The sequence below is a fragment of the Bubalus kerabau genome, chromosome 3 (assembly GCF_029407905.1).
Source record: "Bubalus kerabau isolate K-KA32 ecotype Philippines breed swamp buffalo chromosome 3, PCC_UOA_SB_1v2, whole genome shotgun sequence".
Taxonomy (NCBI): Eukaryota; Metazoa; Chordata; class Mammalia; order Artiodactyla; family Bovidae; genus Bubalus; species Bubalus kerabau.
The window spans coordinates 98,117,493-98,136,046 of NC_073626.1; the positions used below are offsets into that span (position 1 = coordinate 98,117,493).

Sequence of the window (18,554 nt, forward strand, 5' to 3'; positions counted from 1 at the left end):
ATGAAAATCTGGGGTTGAGTGATTTTATTATATCAATAACCATGAATTACAGAAGGAAAATGCTTCTGACTCTCTCTTCCCTCAAACACCAGGGACCATCTGTGAGTTCTCTGTGAACTAAGTCCTTAAACTCAGCAAAGGGGAGACTGATACCTCTATCCCCTGCATCCAACTTTTTTTGTGAGATAAGTAACACTATACCAGAAGATTTGAAGACATCTATTAAGCACCCAGGAAGGGCCTGGTCAAGATATTTTTTAAAGCTGACCACTACCACCTAATTGGCTGCCTTATTTGTCAATTTCCAGATTTTGCTTGTCTTATTTTCTTTATTTTCTCCATCCTAGCAAAAATACAAGGAAGACTATGAAAATAAAGTCAAAGGCAAATGGAGTGAGACACCTTGCTTTGAAGTTGCAACCGCCAGAATGAACTCTAATAACATCAGCGCAGTAAGTAGGAAGGGATGTCCATCCAAGCTGGATGTCCTTGGGTTGAGAGGTTGATTCTTTCCTGTATGACGTCTAGCCACTTGCTTCTCCTGAAATGGTACCAGAACGTTTCAATCCAGACAACTCTTCCTGGGGGCAAGACCTGTGTAGGGTCCCTATTTAGAAAGAAATTCCACCATCTCTCCTTCCTTTTGCAAAGCATTGTTTTGATTGGATTCCATTACTCTTGCCTTATTTTTCATTGGAACAATATGGTTTCATGGTGAGTACAGATGAAAGAGGCCCTTTTTGTTCTGTGTCTGGGCACTCGAGCGGTACATTTATGAAACTGATTAATCTCTTCCCAGATCCCCTCCCTGGAAAACATAAAAAACCTCTTTTTCTTTTTTCTTAAGTTCTCTGCCTCTGGCCTTTGAGAGCTCCTTCTTTGAGGTTGTCTTCCAACCTATTATAACTGCTCCAAGTTTCTGTTAAGCTGCTAATGGCTTTTGTGATAGCACCATATTCTATAACTGTAATCTGACCCACAGAAGCTAAGAGGAGCATGGCTTTGGGTGATGTCTCCAAGTGGCCTCTGTCCTCCCATATAAGACTTTTGCCTAACTGTTCCCACAGCAGTTCTCCAGCATATTTCATGTCTTACAGAAAAAATACCAGGAAGACTTCGAGCATATGAAAGACCAGATCTACTTCATGCAGACCGAAACCCCAGAGTACAAAGTGAATAAACAAGCTGGGGTGGCAGCTAGCAAGGTATGGGGACATTCTCTCATTGATCTTGATATAGTCTCAGTGTGGGGGAATTTCTTACAACTCTTGCTTTTGTATATAATGGGGGGAAAAGGTTCTTATGGGAACAATAAGAAAATATTTGAGGATTACAATAGGGCTACCAATTTTTTTTTTTAAAAATTGCCATGTAGGAGAATTCACAATACTAAACTACCATCTTCAGCATTTCATAGACTAAAGGACCTTTTGATACCTAGAAGTAGAAAAGACAAAAGAACTTCTCAAGAAAAGGTAACTGGCAACATTCTTTGAATACAGACACTCACTCTCACAATTGCAACTACCATTGTTTTTCTATTTTCTTATTAACTACTGAAAATCTGGTCACAGACAAGACGCATGAATCCGTGGATTTGCTCATATAGTCTATAGAGTGACTTTGGTAACTAGTCTACTCGTAGGCATTCTAAAGGGGCTTCCCTGGTGGCTCACAGGTAAAGAATCTGCCTGCAATGAAGGAGATACGGGTTCGATCTCTGGGTTGAGAAGAGCCTCTGGGTCGGGAATATCCCCTGGAGGGAGGAGGAAATGGCAACCCACTCCAGTATTCTTTCCTGGGAAATCCATGGACAGAGGAGGCTGGTGGGCTACAGGGGGCCCCATAGGGTTGCAAAGTGTCGGACACAACTTAGCAATCAAACAGTAACAGGTGTTCTAAAGCACTAGAAAGAGCAATAACTTCAAAGCCAATCAGATTTGATTATAAGCCTGGCGTTGGCTCTGCAGGAGGAGTGAAAGTAGGAAGATCATGTCACTTAGGAGACTATTTCAGGATCCAGGTGCAAGACAGTGATGTTTTGGACCAGGAGAGTAGCCTGGAAAGTGATGAGGAGTATTTTGAAATTATAGCTGACCTGATTTGCTGAGGAGTTGAATATGGGATATGAGAGAAAAGTTTTGGTCTAAGCAACTAGATGGATAGGGTTTCCCTTTGTCAAGATAGGAAAGATGGTGGAAGGATAGGTAATTTCTTACTGGAGGGGAAACATGAGCTCAACTTGAGACATGTAAATTTTGAGATGTCTTTGAGAAATGTAAATGTCAAGTAGGCAGTTGATTATATGAGTCTGCCATTTCAGGGGAGATATCTGGAAACTTTGTATAAATTTGGGCGTCAGTAGCATATGAATCATATTTAAGGTCATAAGACTGGAGGCCATCAAGGGAGCAAGTGTAGAGAGAAAACTCTAAGGATTGGACTCTGGAGTGCTTCCTTGTGAAAACATCAGTAAGATGGGGTAGAAGCAGAGTTAGGTAAGAGTGATTGATGTCTTGGGAAGCTGGTGAAAGGGGAAGGGAGGGAGTAATTGTGTCAAATGTTTCTCAAGTGGGTTTATCATTGAATGGTGTCTGGTGAACTTAATAAGAGCACTTTGGTTGAGTGTTTAGAAAGGGTTTGTGAGTGAATGAGAAGAGAGAAATAGAATAATATGAATGTACTTGACTCCTGAGAAAAAAGAAGAGAAAGGGGTAGTAGCTGATGGATAAGTAGGTGAAGAGGGAATTTTTTTAGGTAAGAGGCAAAAATGCCATGTTTCTAGGCTGATAGAAGAAAAATCAAGTGTAGAGGGAAAATGAGATCATGTTGAGGAGGGGAGGGAGAATGGCTGGAGCATTGTCCTAGAGTAGGAGAAAGGGGCAGGGACCTGGTGCTTAGGAGCAAGGGATGACTTTCCCTGAAATAGGAGAGGAAGCTGTGAATCCCAGATGCAGGTAGGGGGATAGTAGGTCTGTGGAATTTCCTTTCTAGTTGTTTCCATTGGTCATGCTGCTGCTGCTAAGTCGCTTCAGTCGTGTCCAACTCTGTGCGACCCCATAGATGGCAGCCCACCAGGCTCCCCTGTCCCTGGGATTCTCCAGGCAAGAACACTGGAGTGGGTTGCCATTTCCTTCTCCAATGCATGAAAGTGAAAAGTGAAAGTGAAGTCGCTCAGTCGTGTCCGACCCTCAGCGACCCCATGAACTGCAGCCTACCAGGCTCCTCCGTCCATTGGATTTTCCAGGCAAGAGTACTGGAGTGGGGTGCCATTGCCTTCTCCATCCATTGGTCATGGAAATAGATAATTCTATAAGAGGTTGTCTACATCCTCCACTTCTGATGAACAACCTCTGTGAGTCCCCCATGTGGGCTGTAGGGGTGGAACATCTGTGTTTCGGTTGTGTATCTCCCACATTTGGAGACTGAGCCAATTGTTTTCTGAGGTTCTTAAATGTTGGCAGATTATCTAGGATTTCCAGAACATGTCTATATTCTAAAATTATTTTGCTTGAAGAAATAAATGGCACTGGTGCTCATGGTCAAGGTTAGGATCTGTTTCTTTTTTTCTTCTTCTTCCCTTTGGACATGCTCCTGAGGGGGGCTTTTGTGCCCTTACTTAAAGCTTCTGTTGGAGCTGGAATTAAAAGTGAAAAGTAGGGAGGGCAGAGGAAAAGATGAGGCTGTCACCATATATCTAGCCCCTACCCCTTCCTCCTCCTCCCATGCCTACATTAAATATACATGTGCTCACACATATAGTCACAGATGAGGCATAGAAGGTTAGATTGATGATGCTTCTAGCTTTTTCTTTAAACATGTGTTGGCAGATAGGCAGCTGGAGGTTAAGAGCTGAATGAAGGTTCTGGAGCAGCAGGTATCCAGGACATGATGCACTGTCATCATTATGATGTATATCTTTCTTCTATTATTTCTCCCTACCTCCCTCCCTCTCTCTCTCTCCCCCCCACCCCCACCTCCCTCTCTCCCTCACCCCCCTCCCCTCCTCCCCTCCTCCCTTCCTCCCTCCCTCTCTGAGGGTAGGGAACATGTGTTACTGTTTCTTGAATCTGTCCCAGGACCAGGTGTATAATCAATGCCCTATGGATACTTTTGAATGAATAAATGATGGGAAGAAAAGATATCCTGAAAATGTAGGCAGTTTCTCCACTGCTGTTATGAATTACTATGAATATTTTGTTTACAAAATGTCAAGCTGCCAGTTTTCTGAAGAGAAAATTGATTCCTGGAGCAATGTCATAATATGTGTAAAAGAGAAGGAGAACAAAAGTAACATAGAGAATTACTTTATCACTTTATTTCACTCCCACAGGTAAAATACAAACAAGACTATGAAAAGAAAAAAGGAAAAGCAGATTATAATGTACTTCCTGCTTCAGAAAACCCACTGCTCAGGCAGCTGAAGGCGGCAGGAGAAGCCCTGAGTGATGTAAGTATATTCTTGTCAAAAGTGGGTTTTTTTTAACCTGAGCTGCAAGAGGGATGAAATTTTTCTCCTTCTATAATGACTACATGCAAATAGAACTTTGCAAATACTTGAAGGTTATGGGGTAGCAGTTTCCCTGGAGCTGTCTAACAGGAAGGCACTAGTGTCTCTGAGTATGGTATGTGTCAATTTGGGGAGCCTGTGGACTAGTTCAGTGGGCAGGGAAATCCTCATTTCCTTGAAACTCCAGGAGGCTGTGCCTTTGTGTGGGCAAAGAGTACATTGTAGAAGTTTTGTTGTGATTCTGATGGCAGCAGAAGGAGACTGAAAGGGGAAGACTAGGAGCTGGAGCCGCTTGGTGCCCTACCCTTGTGCTCTTCAAGCCTGCTGCTGGAGAGAAGGGAAATGTCCTGAATTTCACAACTTCTCTCCCTAACCTCCACCACTTTTTACTCAGGTTTTGACTCCAGAAACCATCATTTGCAGAGAGCAAAACTGCAAAGTCTTCACAAGAATTTCTAATAGTGGAATATTAAGAGCTTGTCTAATCCACTGCTTTTCAAATACACTAGATAAGTGAGAACTGGCCTGGCATTAGAAGATGCACAGCTCAAGGCCACTTTGATTATGTATATAAAAAGACTGAACATACTGTCAGTTGAGTTTTTCCCTTTTGATTACATAGTGTTAAGTTTCCCAGTATTTGAGATTATGTGTGGGTTAGTTATCTTTGTCCCTTGAGTTAAATCAGCACCGTAGATATGTATACATGTGACTGAGGAGGTGGGGTGAGTGATGTAGCAGGTGAGATGACAGAAATGAATCTGTTCAAATAGCTCTACTAGGAAATCAGTGCAAAGCACTGTTTCCTGAATGAAGGTCATCTTTATTGAACATAAAAACCCAAGTTCAAATCCATTTTGTTGAAAAAGACAACAATATAAAAATATTAAAAATGAACAGCCCCAGTATGTGTATGTATGACTGATTCCCTTTACTGTCCACCTGAAATTATCACAACATTGTTAATCAGCTATAGTCCAAGATAAAATAAAAAGTTAAAATGACAATGATCTGCTTTATCAGTTGGGCACTGTAGAATCCAGTAATGGTTAGAGCTGAAGATAAGTCTAGAAGAGGAGAAGGGTTGGTAGACTGTATATACCTTATTTTTAAGATATACAGTCTGTTCATATAATAAGGAATTTTTCCTTGGTAGAAGGAGGAAGAGTATATACTTCCCTGTGTTCTAGGCTTTTCCCATGAAGGTTTGTTTTTTAAAAAATGAAAAATTTACTGTCACTAAGAATGTTCCTGTTTCTCAGGGCATCATTAGTGAAGAAAGAGTATGTCAGTTGACAGGTAGAAAAGGCAGTAAGTCAGAAATACTCAAGCACCTCTGCAACTAAGGGTTTTGTCTGAGGCAATATATTGGTTTCTTAATTTTTTGGAGAATATTAAATATTTAGGCTTTGTAATAATTGCTAATAGAAAAGGTTTAAATCATTCACGACACCCCAAGGTGTGATTGTTAGTTTTAAGACAGTTGACAGGTAAAATCTTTTTTCTTCTTCCTTTGTTTAGTGTTGGAAAATACAAGTGCAATAATCATCAGCATGGGGGTGATAGGAACCTACTTTAATTGATTTTTTTCTTTCCTTTAACAGAAACTATACAAGGAAAACTATGAAAAGACGAAGGCAAAGAGCATAAATTACTGTGAGACACCCAAATTTAAGCTTGATACAGTTCTGCACAACTTCAGTAGTGATGTAAGACCCCCCTACCCCCAACCCAGTCATTCCCTCTGTGAAAGCGAAGACCCATCATTTTGCCAATAAACAAATGATATATGTTTTGTCTTTCAGACTAAGTATAAAGATTACTACTTAAAGAATATTTTGGGACATTATGTAGGCAGCTACGAGGATCCGTATCATACACACTGCATGAAAGTCTCAGCTCAGAACAGTGATGTACGTTCTAAGGCAGTTGTTTGACTTTCCAAATAGCACATTTTCAGGGCATGAGTAGAGTGGTTGCATCCTTATGTCCGATTTCTTTTTCTTGTAGAAAAACTACAAGGCAGAATATGAAGAGGACAGAGGCAAAGGCTTCTTCCCCCAGACCATAACTCAAGAATATGAAGCGATCAAAAAACTAGATCAATGTAAAGATGTAAGTCTGTGGTATATACTATGAGCATTACCAATCTCCACAGTATCTAGTGGTCAAGATGTTTTTACAAATTTGACACTTCTGCAAACAAATGTAAGCAGGAGACTGTAAGAAACACAATTTATTTTTTAATAGATACACTATTTTCCCTGTGGTCACCCATACGACTCAAGTGTTAAATCTAGCTCATTTTCCCAAAGAAAAGTAATCAGGAATCTGAAGACATGGGACAGTTTCCTATATATATGTAAGAGCATCCCTCAAAAAAAGAACTACAGTCTAATTAGAAAATAATGTGTTTTATTTCCTACAAGTTTCTTTTCTTTCGGGGGATGGGAATATGCCAGCTTGGCCTCTAGGCCAGGTCAGATTTTGACAAGTGATACTACACTAAACCTGATTTCTTTTCTCCCACAGCACACCTACAAAGTCCATCCAGATAAGACAAAATTCACTCAAGTTACTGACTCTCCTGTTCTGATGCAAGCCCAAGTCAATTCCAAGCAGCTGAGTGATGTAAGTTCTCTTAAATATCCAAGAAATCCAGTTTTGAGGGATGATATATCATAGCTCTGTACTTAAAATCCATTTATAAAGAAGGGTTTTTATCCTTGTCATGTTTATTTTAAAAAGACTATGTAAGTTTTAACGAGTTTAACTTGTATACATTTGTAATCACCTAAAATGATTTGATCTGATCTGAAAATACTTAGTTACCTTGCATCTTCTTGGGTGGATAACAATTATAATAAGAGTTGTAGAAGAGAAACTAAATGTAGCTTAACGCACTGGAGAGCACTTGAATTTGGGGGTCAGACACCAGTGAAAGTGAAAGTGTTAGTCGATTAGTTGTGTCCTACTCTTTGCAACTACATGGACTGTAGCCTGCCAGGCTCCTCTGTCCATGGAATTCTCCAGGCAAGAATACTGGAGTGGGTTGCCATTCCCTTCTCCAGGGCATCTTCCCAACCCAGGGATTGAACCCAGGTCTCCTGCATTGCAGGCAGATTCTTTACTGTCTGAGCCACCAGGGAAAACCGGATTCAAATTTTAGCTGTCTTTTATGACCTGGGGGTCTAGGCAAGCTGTTGAACCTCTCCATCCCTCACAGTTTCCTTTGATAATAAACGCTTGTTTTGAAGATGAAATGAAAAGAAATATGTGCATGGTATGCATCCTGGCCCAGAGCAGGTATTGAGTACATGGGATTTCTCTCGTGCAAGTTTATTTTTGGGAAATGGAGTCTTTGAGATATGTTTTATCATATGAATTTTAAGTGTGAATTTTCAAATTTATGTTGAACTAAAAAAAAATATGAAAATAAAAATAACTTGAGTAGATTTATGGCCAGAAATGAAAGCTTCAGTTAGAGTATCCACAAACCATCATGCATGTGAGGGGACATAATCAGACTTGTTAGAAAATATTCTCCAGTGCATAAGCAATGACAGCTGAGGAGGAAAGGCTGATACTCTCAGAATCTACAGGACCAACTGTGATATTTAAGGAGGGAAGCTTGTGTCTATGAAAAGCGGCCACCTCCTTCCGTTAGGGTCCTGCCATGGTGCCAGATGTGATTCGAGCATCAGCGATCCTCCACACAGGTGCTGATAAGAAAGGTGGCCTGCCCTCACTCTGGATTTCTCTCTTGATCATGACAGCTCTGTCAGTTCTTATTTAACAAAATGTATTTTACATTTTATGAAATGTATTCCACATGATTTTTTCCTTTGTATTTTGTAACAATTCTTCTGAGTAGAGGACTAATTTGCTCATTCTTTCCCTTCCCCTCCTCAGCTAAATTACAAAGCAAAACATGAAAACGAAAAGTTCAAGTGTCATATACCTCCAGATACGCCTGCCTTTATCCAGCACAAAGTCAACGCCTATAACCTGAGTGATGTGAGTTTCTCATGCACTATGCCTTCTGTTTGACTGACAACTATGCTTTTACTTTTGAGCTGCCTCATTGAATAAACATCTCAGTAATAAAGATGGGAAGAAGGGTTAACATTTATATTGTGTTCCCTCTCTGAGGGTAACTCTGAATTCCCCTTTATAAAATGTGTGTAGCAATCTTGTAAGTAGCTTCACACAATGAGACAATCTTAATATGTTCTAGGCAACCCTCAAAATGTCACTGTTCATGTATGTTTAATCTCAGATCTTAATGTTAGTTCTTTTAGCCATGTATTATTTTATATTATACTATAATTTTCTTTCAGGATCTGATATTTAAGATATAGTTTGATTTCATTTATTTCTCAAGCCTATAATTTCCCTTATATCTCACAAACAATACTTATTTCTACATGTAAGAGAACTTGCACTGACAAAGATATAGGGTATTCAGAAGTCATAAGGGCAGGTATCCATTGCTATTTTTCATTTCCAAACTTAATTTTATAGAAAAGTCAAGTTACCCATGAGGATTTCAATTTTTTCAACAATTCTATAAATAAGTACTAAAATTATCTAGCATCAGTGAATATTATAATGATTTGTAAAATAACCTTTTCAGAGAACTTTGAGAGCAAATGAAAATGGTGCCTTTATATAATACTAAGTAAGTTAACTGTAGATTATTTGTGCTACTCTGTAAAATCTTCGGTGTTAGGAATCAACTATTAGTATGATAACTAGAATGAAGTTAATATAATATTCTCATGGTGAGTAGAGAAGCTTAATCTTGGAAAATAGGAAGATTCATCTTAAGAATTATCTAAAATAAATTATCTAAAATTTCTTAAACAATGAAAATGGTCTATTTTATATTGAGACAAACCATTGGGTATTCGGTTACCCTTTAGTCTATAAAGTATGATAACATGCATATCACTTTTGCCTACTCCTGTGCTGCAATTTTTCTATCCAGAATATTTATAAACATGACTGGGAGAAGACCAAAGCTAAGAAGTTTGACATTAAGGTGGACGCCATTCCCCTGCTGGCAGCCAAAGCCAACACCAAGATCGCTAGTGATGTGAGTATGGCCTGGGCACCTGGGCGGGGAGGCCTCAGCAATGCTTCCTGATGAGTGGGATCTGACTCATATGATGTCCTTGTAGGTGATGTACAAGAAAGACTATGAGAAAAGCAAAGGGAAGATGATTGGAGCTCTCAGTATTAATGATGACCCCAAGATGCTGCACTCTTTGAAGACGGCCAAAAACCAGAGTGATGTGAGTGCTTTTGTGAACCTGTCTTTAGATGTGGCTGTACTTACTGTTTAATGTAAGCTTGGATGAGACATTAGCCTAAATGAAATCTCAGATTCAGGATGACAAATCAAACATTAAAACCCAGTTGTAAAGAATGATTAACTTCCTCATTCTTATGATGTCTCTGTACTTTGAGACACCAGAGTATTGTAAAGCTTCCTTTAATCCCTTAATGCCTTCAGTTTTATTAGGAGGTAAATTACACTAACAATACCATTTTCCTTATTGTTTTTTCTGGAAATAAGCTCAGTATCTCAGTATATCTAAACACCTATTCATTCCATGCCATGACCAAACTCTTGGTACTTAACAAAAATATATACAGAAAAATAAAAGGCAAGAAGTGAGAAAACCAGGCTACAGACGAAGTAGGGAAAACTCAGTGAAGCTTAAGTATTTTAGTTTAAGAATTTTATAAAATACTGATCTCATATTAAAGACTTAAAATATTTTATTAAAAATAAAATTTTTTTACAAAAATTGCTTTTCTAATTCATAGCAAAGAAGAAATACTACCTATTCTGTATCACTTATAAATATTACTGTCTTTATTGAGGATATTTTTTGGACTTACTTATGGAAGAATTAAAAGAGAATGTGAAGAACTACGTGATGCACTCAATAACACAGAAAAGTCATATTTCGTATATCACTGTTATAAAGTAAAATTTAGGTTTTAATGATAAAAGCCAGCTTCCAGAGATATTGTAAGATGTGTTTTCATCAAGTACTGAATGGAATACTTTTCTACAACTGTGCCTAAGTATCCAAACTCCACTTTATACCTTTTACAATATTTCATACCAACGCTTAATAAAATCATTTTCCTTCAAACACATTCAAGTGGGAAAAAATATTTTAAGATAAAAAGTTGTTTAGACAGCAGCATTGGTGAGCTGTGATTTCTTCTGGCTGAGAAATATTAGGATAAGTACTGTAAACATATTTATGGTTACTGCAGACTTGATCATATAAGACAAGAGCCCCTACCATATTCATTCTGCTTTTCTGCTTTGTAGAAAACAAATGCTGAAGAAATACAAAAATTTCCATTCCGGTAAAGTATAGCAGTGACATGAATAGCTTCTATTCCATGAGATATATTCTTTCATTTTCTTTGTTTAATTTTCTTTTTCCTTTGACAGAGATTATACAAGGAAAACTATGAGAAGACAAAGGCAAAGAGCATGAATTACTGTGAGACTCCTAAATATCAACTTGATACCCTTCTGAAGAACTTCAGTGAGGTTCGAAAGGCCACGGTTACCTCTCGGGTTTGAGGGCTCTCCTTCTGTCTGATAAATAACTGTCTATTTGAGTTTGAAAACATATGTTTTCTTTTTCAGGCTAAATATAAAGATTCGTATGTACAGAATGTTTTGGGACATTATATAGGCAGTTTTGAGGACCCATATCAAGTACATTGCTTGAAAGTTTCAGCTCAAAACAGTGACGTAAGTTTGAAGACAATTGTTCATGCTTCTCAGTAACATTGTTGGGGACAATAGAAATCATGATCTATTTTTGTTCTTTCTCATTACAGAAAAATTACAAAGCAGAATATGAAGAAGATAAAGGGAAATGCTATTTCCCTCAGACAATAACACAAGAATACGAAGCAATCAAGAAGCTAGACCAGTGTAAAGATGTAAGTCAGCTGCCCTGAAGTTTTGAGATTGTGTTTGGCATTCTTGTGCCATCTAGTGGTCAATTCAGCAGTTTAAATGCTAGCATCTAATGGTTCGCAGATGTTAAATTTTATTTTTTAGATAGAATTGGGGAATATAAAAATTACTATGAAGAAAATTATTTGTTACAAAATGATTTCAGGTTTTATAAACCTTTATTTCCACTAGTTTGTATATACATATATCTACACAAATACATACACACACTCACACACACACACACACACATGACTTTTGGGGAAAGAGTGAACATGGTGATTTGTAAGAGATAGGTGTATATTTTACATGATGGGCTGGCATGTGCCAGACACTGTCCTTGGTGCTGAGAAAGAATAGGGGACAAGCTGGGCTGCTGCTTGTTCAGTGTGCATCTGAGAAGGAGAGACAGACGATAAACAAAGAACATAGAAACTAAAAAGATAGATCAGAAAACTAAAGTGATGCTATAGGGTTGAAATAGAATGATGTGGGTGATGGGGACTGGATGGATACCATAGGTTGGGTGGTCAAGGAATGTCTAAGGCAAAGACTATAGCCGTGCCAAGATCCAGGGAAGAGCAGTGGGAAGAACAGCCTGAGAAGAAACACACTCAGCGTGTAAGGACTTGAAAGCATGATGTAACTGACATATACCAGGGAAGGGACAGCAGTAAGAGGTAAAATGGTAGGAGATGGAGGGAGGTGGATTCTGTAGGGGAGGGCTGGTAGGCCAATGTACACTTTACACTGAACCCGAGTCCAGTGGCGAGCCATTGTAAGGCTTCTGCAGGGGGAGGCTAATCTGGTTGCTGAATTGTGGCAGGGAAATTAGTTTGGAGGCAACTTCAGGAGAGAGGGAGATAGAGAAAGAGAGAGGAAGTGAGAGCACATCAACCAAGTTTTCAAGGACGAAATGCACTGTATTTTTGGCTGGAAACTTTGTACACGTTATTGTGTATATGAACAAGAATCTAAAGAAACATTATGAAATTTCATTAACAGACCTCTTCTTTTGTAGCATACCTACAAAGTTCATCCAGATAAGACCAAATTCACAGCTGTCACTGATTCTCCTGTACTGTTGCAAGCCCAGCTCAACACAAAGCAGCTTAGTGATGTAAGTGGCCTGATTAATGCAGGCGTGGGTGACCCAGAATGCTTTGCTTATTGGATGTCAGCATCTACATATTTCACCTTCATGGGCTCATCTGTTATTCCAGTAATGTCACTTTTTTCATATAGTCAATAAAATGCAAATGAAGCTGCTAGACTGAATTGTAGCCTCAGGAAGAATGGTGTCAGACAATAGTAAGAATGACTAATAATTCTGCAATAACTCCTCGATTTTTAGTGGGAATTTGCTCATTAGGATCTCTCACATTCCAAAAATAATGCATACTAAAATTTCAAGGCAACTTAAATGACAATAAAAACAGCTACTTGAGTAGGTAACAAGGCAAATTTTCCCCATTCCTAAGTTTGCCAACAAAGGCTTTACAGAAAGAAAAAGAGCACAGAAACAAGGAAGATGCCAGACAATAATACAAAAACTAATATAGGATGTTGATAATATAGAATTCAAATCAGATGATGTGTGAGAAAGTAATGGGGGTGCACTTTGGATTAGGAAGTCAAGGGAGGTCTAAAGTAGAATGATCCAGCCATGCAGCAGTGCTTCTCAAATATTGACGTGTATGTGGGTGATAAATGGAGATTCTGGTTTGGTAGGCCTGGAGGGACTTATATAAACTCCCTAGTCCCCACTTTGAGTAGCTAGGTATGTGTTCATTGCTCAGTCATGTCCAACTCTTTGGCAACCCCATGGACTGTAGCCCACCAGCCTCCTCTGTCCATGGAATTCTCCAGGCAGGAATACTAGAATGGGTAGTCATTCCCTTCTCCAGGGGATCTTCCCAACCCAGGGATCAAACCCAGGTCTCCTGCATTGCAGGCAAATTCTTTACCAACTGAGCCACCAGGGAAGCCCTGAGTAGCCAGCTAAATCCTGAGGAGTAGAATGTGTTCCTCAAGACAGGAAGATGTAATATTCCATTTGCTGTACTTAAACGTGGTTTTTAGTAACATGAATTATCTCATGTGCAGTTAGTAAAGGAATGTCTACCATTTTTCTACATTCTACATACATGCATTAATATATGATTAATATATACAAATCATATCAATATATGATTTATATATAACAAATCATATTACTATTAATATATATCAATATACTATTAATATACTTAATTATATTAGTAATATATTGATATTAATAAAATATATTAATATATTAGTTAATCATACTAATAAATGATCAATTTGTTTTTCTGACTTGCTTTACTCTGTATGACAATCTCTAGGTCCTACCATGTCTCTGAAAATGGCATGAGTTTGTTCCTTTTTATGGCTGAATAATAGTCCATTGTGTGTGTGTGTGTGTATATATATATATATATATGTGCCACATCTTCTTTATCCATTCCTCTGTTGATGGACCTTTAGGTTGCTTCCATGTCCTGGCTGTTGTAAATAGTACTTCCATGAACTTTGGGATGCATATATCTTTTGGAATTATTGTTTTCTCCATAACACTGTAATGCAATTATACACCAACAAAATTTAAAAAAGAAAGTAATGGTGTCAATGTAATCCAAAAGACATGTTGGTTCATGTGCAACTTTTCCCAGCATATTAATATTTTGTGTTCCAATGAAGGACAACTAGCTAACATCGGGCTTCCCTGGTAGCTCAGCTGGTAAAGAATCTGCCTGCAGTGCCAGAGACCCCAGTTCCCTTCCTGGGCCGGGAAGATCCCCTGGAGAAGGGATAGGCTACCCACACCAGAATTCCTGGGCTTCCCTGGTGGCTCAGTTGGTAAAGAATCTGCCTGCAATGCAGGAGACCTGGGTTCAGTCTCTGGGTCGGGAAGATCCCCTGGAGAAAGGAATGGCTACCCACTCCAGTATTCTGGCCAGGAGAATTCCATAAACTGTATAGTTCATGGGGTCGCAAAGAGTCAGACACAACTGAGCGACTTGCACTACTTTCAAATACTAATAACATCAGTGCTGCAACTGAGCTTGGCAAGCGGCAGAGGAATGTAATCTTGTGCATGGTGCCCAGGAACCACCCTCTCTTCTCCTTGTCCTGGTGAGGTCAGGGGTTCTGTCTTGAAGAATCTGAAATGCATGGTTCTTCTCAGTGCATTTGCCTTTAACTCCAAAATTCAACAGCCTCATTCCTTCTTTACATTCTCTTCCTTCCACCTAATGTCACCTTTTAAAAATTTCAAATAAAGTCCCATATCTTGTACTTTTGATAAGAATTTATGTATCTTTTTTAAGCTGTTCTAGCATTCTATTTAGAGTTATTAGTCAGTGCTCTGATTACATAGATTTTGAGGGTTCGTGTTCTCAAGGCACACCCCAGAGGACAATGAGGTTCCCATATATACATTGTGATGGCATTTACAAAATGATAACCCAGGGTTGTCTTATACCAGTGTCCATGAAAGAGGAAGTGAGTCTGGATCCTATGCTGAATTTTGACTGGATAGACTATTTCTTTGAGTCATTTTTCTAAAAAGGATAGTAATGACTTAGCTATATACATTCTCCTTTATAAACTCAAGGAAGTTCCTACCCTGACCTGTTTGGCCATTCTCTATTGCTTTTCAGCTGAATTACAAGGCAAAGCATGAAGGTGAGAAATTCAAGTGCCATATACCAGCAGATGCTCCACAGTTTATACAACACAGAGTCAACGCCTATAACCTGAGTGATGTGAGTACCATACATGTTGGTGTATGGATGAAGAGGAAATATTATGAATGCTTAAAAGGACCAGATTAGGAGTTATGCAAATAAACAACTGTTGAGATGCTTGCCAGAGTGCCAAATGGAGCTTTTGAACTTAAATGCTCTTAAGACTTTCTGGTAGCCATTTGATTTCATTTTCCACAGTCTCTGTTACTATCAAAAACATTCTTTCAATCACCCTGCCCCCTTCCTCCCCACCAATCCCTAGAGTTTGACAAGATCTCTCATACTCTCATAAGGAAATGTCACATTTCCCCTTCTCCAATTGGTTGTCAGGTTATATTATCCTTTATGTATCAAGATAGCAGAGTCTTTAGAAAGTTTACAGAACCCTGGAAAGAGTATATTATACTTATTTTGTGGTGGAGGAAAGAAGCTAGAGGATAGATAATAAGCTATATTATCATTTGGTAAATATAGTATTAAGTAGGTAAAGTAAGTCTATATACAAAGTTTTGATCTGTTTTTAAATTTTTACTGAGTTAATCTGTATTAGTTATTGTTCTTAAAATTCCTGTGCTGAAATTTTTCTGTCCAGAATATTTATAAACATGACTGGGAGAAGACCAAAGCTAAGAAGTTTGACATTAAGGTGGACGCCATTCCCCTGCTGGCAGCCAAAGCCAACACCAAGATTGCTAGTGATGTGAGTATGGCCTGGGCACCTGGGCGCGGGGGCCTCAATGATGCTTCCTGATGAGTGGGATCTCACTCGTGTGATGTCCTTACAGGTGATGTACAAGAAAGACTATGAGAAAAGCAAAGGGAAGATGACTGGAGCTCTTAGTATTAATGATGACCCCAAGATGCTGCACTCGTTGAAGACGGCCAAAAACCAGAGTGATGTGAGTGCTTTTCTCAATCTGTCTTGTTTTTAGTATTGTGTCCCAGTTAATATGGCCAAGGATAATGATGTAAAAGGATTGCATCAGGTTCACAACAACAAACTGCTGAGCAGAACTTTAAAAGTAGAATGATTCCCCAAGTTTTTGTTCCCCTCATGTTTGAGGAGATAAATTATTTGTACTTGATTACCATTTCACTTTGAAAGACCTATGTGCTCATATTTAGTAGAATATTGAGTATAATTTTTAGCATCATTTGGAAAACATTAAGGTATTTTCATATTTTCTAATTGAAGAGTAACTTCTAAAATTAAGTTTTAAAAAGTGGACTTATTTTGAAAGAAAAATCATGAGTCAGAGATAAAAATCTTAGTATAGTGAACCTTGCTCTTTATTGACTTTAGTAATTAGTATTGACCTAGATCTAAGGAAAAATATACCATTAATTATAGTTACATTTGAGAATCTGATAAAATATTTGGATTATCTCTTCAGAAAAATGGAGGTTTTTTGCACCTTTACCTTTCAGAGAATTCATGGATTCCTTAAATATTGCCTTTAGGCCATCTATCATCTTCCAGTTAAAATTCTTAGCATAGAGAGGCAAACATACACTATCACAAATTATAATATACACTATATTTTAAAATGCTTAGCAAATCCCTTAAGAGTGGTAAGAATGTTCAACATAGCTTGAAATATTAGTTTTTCATGATGAAAGAGAAAGGTATTTATATCTTTTGCTTTCATTTTAACCATGTGTGAAAGGGTGAGATTAGAGCATTCCCTCCATATACAAAAATAAACTCAAAATGCATTAAAGACCTGAAATCATGAAACTCCTAGAAGAGAATCTAGGTAGGACACTCTTTGATATAAATTGTAGTAATATTTGGGGGGATCTGTCTCATAAGGCAAAAGAAATAAAAACAAAAACAAATTAGGGTTAGGGAAGTTTTTGCATAGCAAAATGAAGAGACAACCTATGAAATAGAAAATATTTGCGAATGATATAACTCACAAGGGGTTAACATCCAAAATATATAAACAGCTCATACAGATCAGTATCAAGGAAACAATCCAAAAAAAAAAGGGCAGAAAATTTGAATAGACATTTTTCCAAAGAAGGCATATAGATGGCTAACAGGCACATGAAAAGATGTTCAACATGGTTGATTTTTTGGCAGAAACCATCAAAATTCTGTAAAGCAATTATTCTTCAATTAAAAAATAAATTTAAAATAAAAAAATGTTCAACATAGCTAATTATTAGAGAAATACAAATCAAAACAACCATGAGATATCACCTCACATCTATTAGAATGCCTATCATCAAAAGTCTAAAAATAACAAATATTGGCAAGGATATAGAGAAAAGAGAACTCTCCTACACTGTTGGTGGGAATGTAAATTGGTGCAGCCATTATGGAAAACAGTATGGAGGTTCCTTGAAAAACTGAAAGTGGAGCTACCATATGATCCAGCAGTCCCACTCCTGGGCTTATACCTAGAAAAGAGGAAGACTCTAGTTCAAAAAGATACATTCATCCCAGTATTCGCAGCAGCCTTATTTACAATAGCTAAATATGGAAGCAACCTAAGTGTCCAACAAATGAATGGATAAACAAGATGTGGTATATGTATACTATTGAGTATCGCTCAGCCATAAATAAGAAGGAAATTCTGCCATTTGCAGCAGTGTGGTTGTACCTAGAGAATATTATGTTTGTAAAATAAGTCAGAGAAAGACAAATATTGTATGATATCGCTTGAGTGTGGAATCTAGAAAATAAAATGAACGTACATAACAAAACAGAGATAGATACAGAAAACAAACTTGTAGTTACCCGTGGGAAGAGGGAGAGAGGGGCAAGATAGGGGTAGGGGATTAAGAGATACTAACTGCTTATGTATAAAATAGATACACAATTAGGATATATTTTAGAGCACAGAATTATCACAGTTATAGCCATTATCTTGTAACTTTTCATGGAATGTAATCTATAAAACTACTGACTTACTATCCACCTGAAACTAATATTGTAAATCAACTATACTTCAACTTAGAAATATAGCCGTTTGGATCTTTGACAACCTTTTATATGTACTGACAGGTGTGAGCTGGTTTGAATTTGAACGAGAGTTAGAACAACATAAATGAGGGAATTCCCTGGTGATCTAGTGGTTAGGACTCTGTGCTTTCCCTGCCAGGGCATGAGTTTGATACCTGGTCAAGGGATAAGCTGCATGACGGAAACAGTTTAGTCAAAAGCACTTCCACACACCAACTGCTATTACAACATTGCTTTATCTGTTTATTTCTAATAAAGACAAAGTTTTTTTTCGGTGTTCTTGCATGCCATCAGAAAGTGGCC

At 38.1% G+C, this 18,554-nt stretch overlaps 1 protein-coding gene across 20 annotated transcripts in view; it reads left to right on the top strand.

Annotated features, from left to right (window-relative positions):
* Positions 1-18,554, top strand: part of NEB (nebulin) — a 218,335-nt gene that overhangs the window by 19,562 nt on the left and 180,219 nt on the right. For all 20 annotated transcript variants that reach the window (XM_055572601.1, XM_055572582.1, XM_055572581.1 and 17 more), the window contains exons 11-27: positions 348-452; positions 1,098-1,205; positions 4,334-4,450; positions 6,115-6,219; positions 6,316-6,423; positions 6,521-6,625; positions 7,043-7,141; positions 8,423-8,527; positions 9,501-9,608; positions 9,694-9,807; positions 10,992-11,093; positions 11,193-11,300; positions 11,390-11,494; positions 12,532-12,630; positions 15,194-15,298; positions 15,873-15,980; positions 16,066-16,179. In XM_055572601.1, the coding sequence (XP_055428576.1) occupies positions 348-452; positions 1,098-1,205; positions 4,334-4,450; positions 6,115-6,219; positions 6,316-6,423; positions 6,521-6,625; positions 7,043-7,141; positions 8,423-8,527; positions 9,501-9,608; positions 9,694-9,807; positions 10,992-11,093; positions 11,193-11,300; positions 11,390-11,494; positions 12,532-12,630; positions 15,194-15,298; positions 15,873-15,980; positions 16,066-16,179 (1,815 nt within the window). The remainder of the gene's footprint in view (positions 1-347; positions 453-1,097; positions 1,206-4,333; positions 4,451-6,114; positions 6,220-6,315; positions 6,424-6,520; positions 6,626-7,042; positions 7,142-8,422; positions 8,528-9,500; positions 9,609-9,693; positions 9,808-10,991; positions 11,094-11,192; positions 11,301-11,389; positions 11,495-12,531; positions 12,631-15,193; positions 15,299-15,872; positions 15,981-16,065; positions 16,180-18,554) is intronic.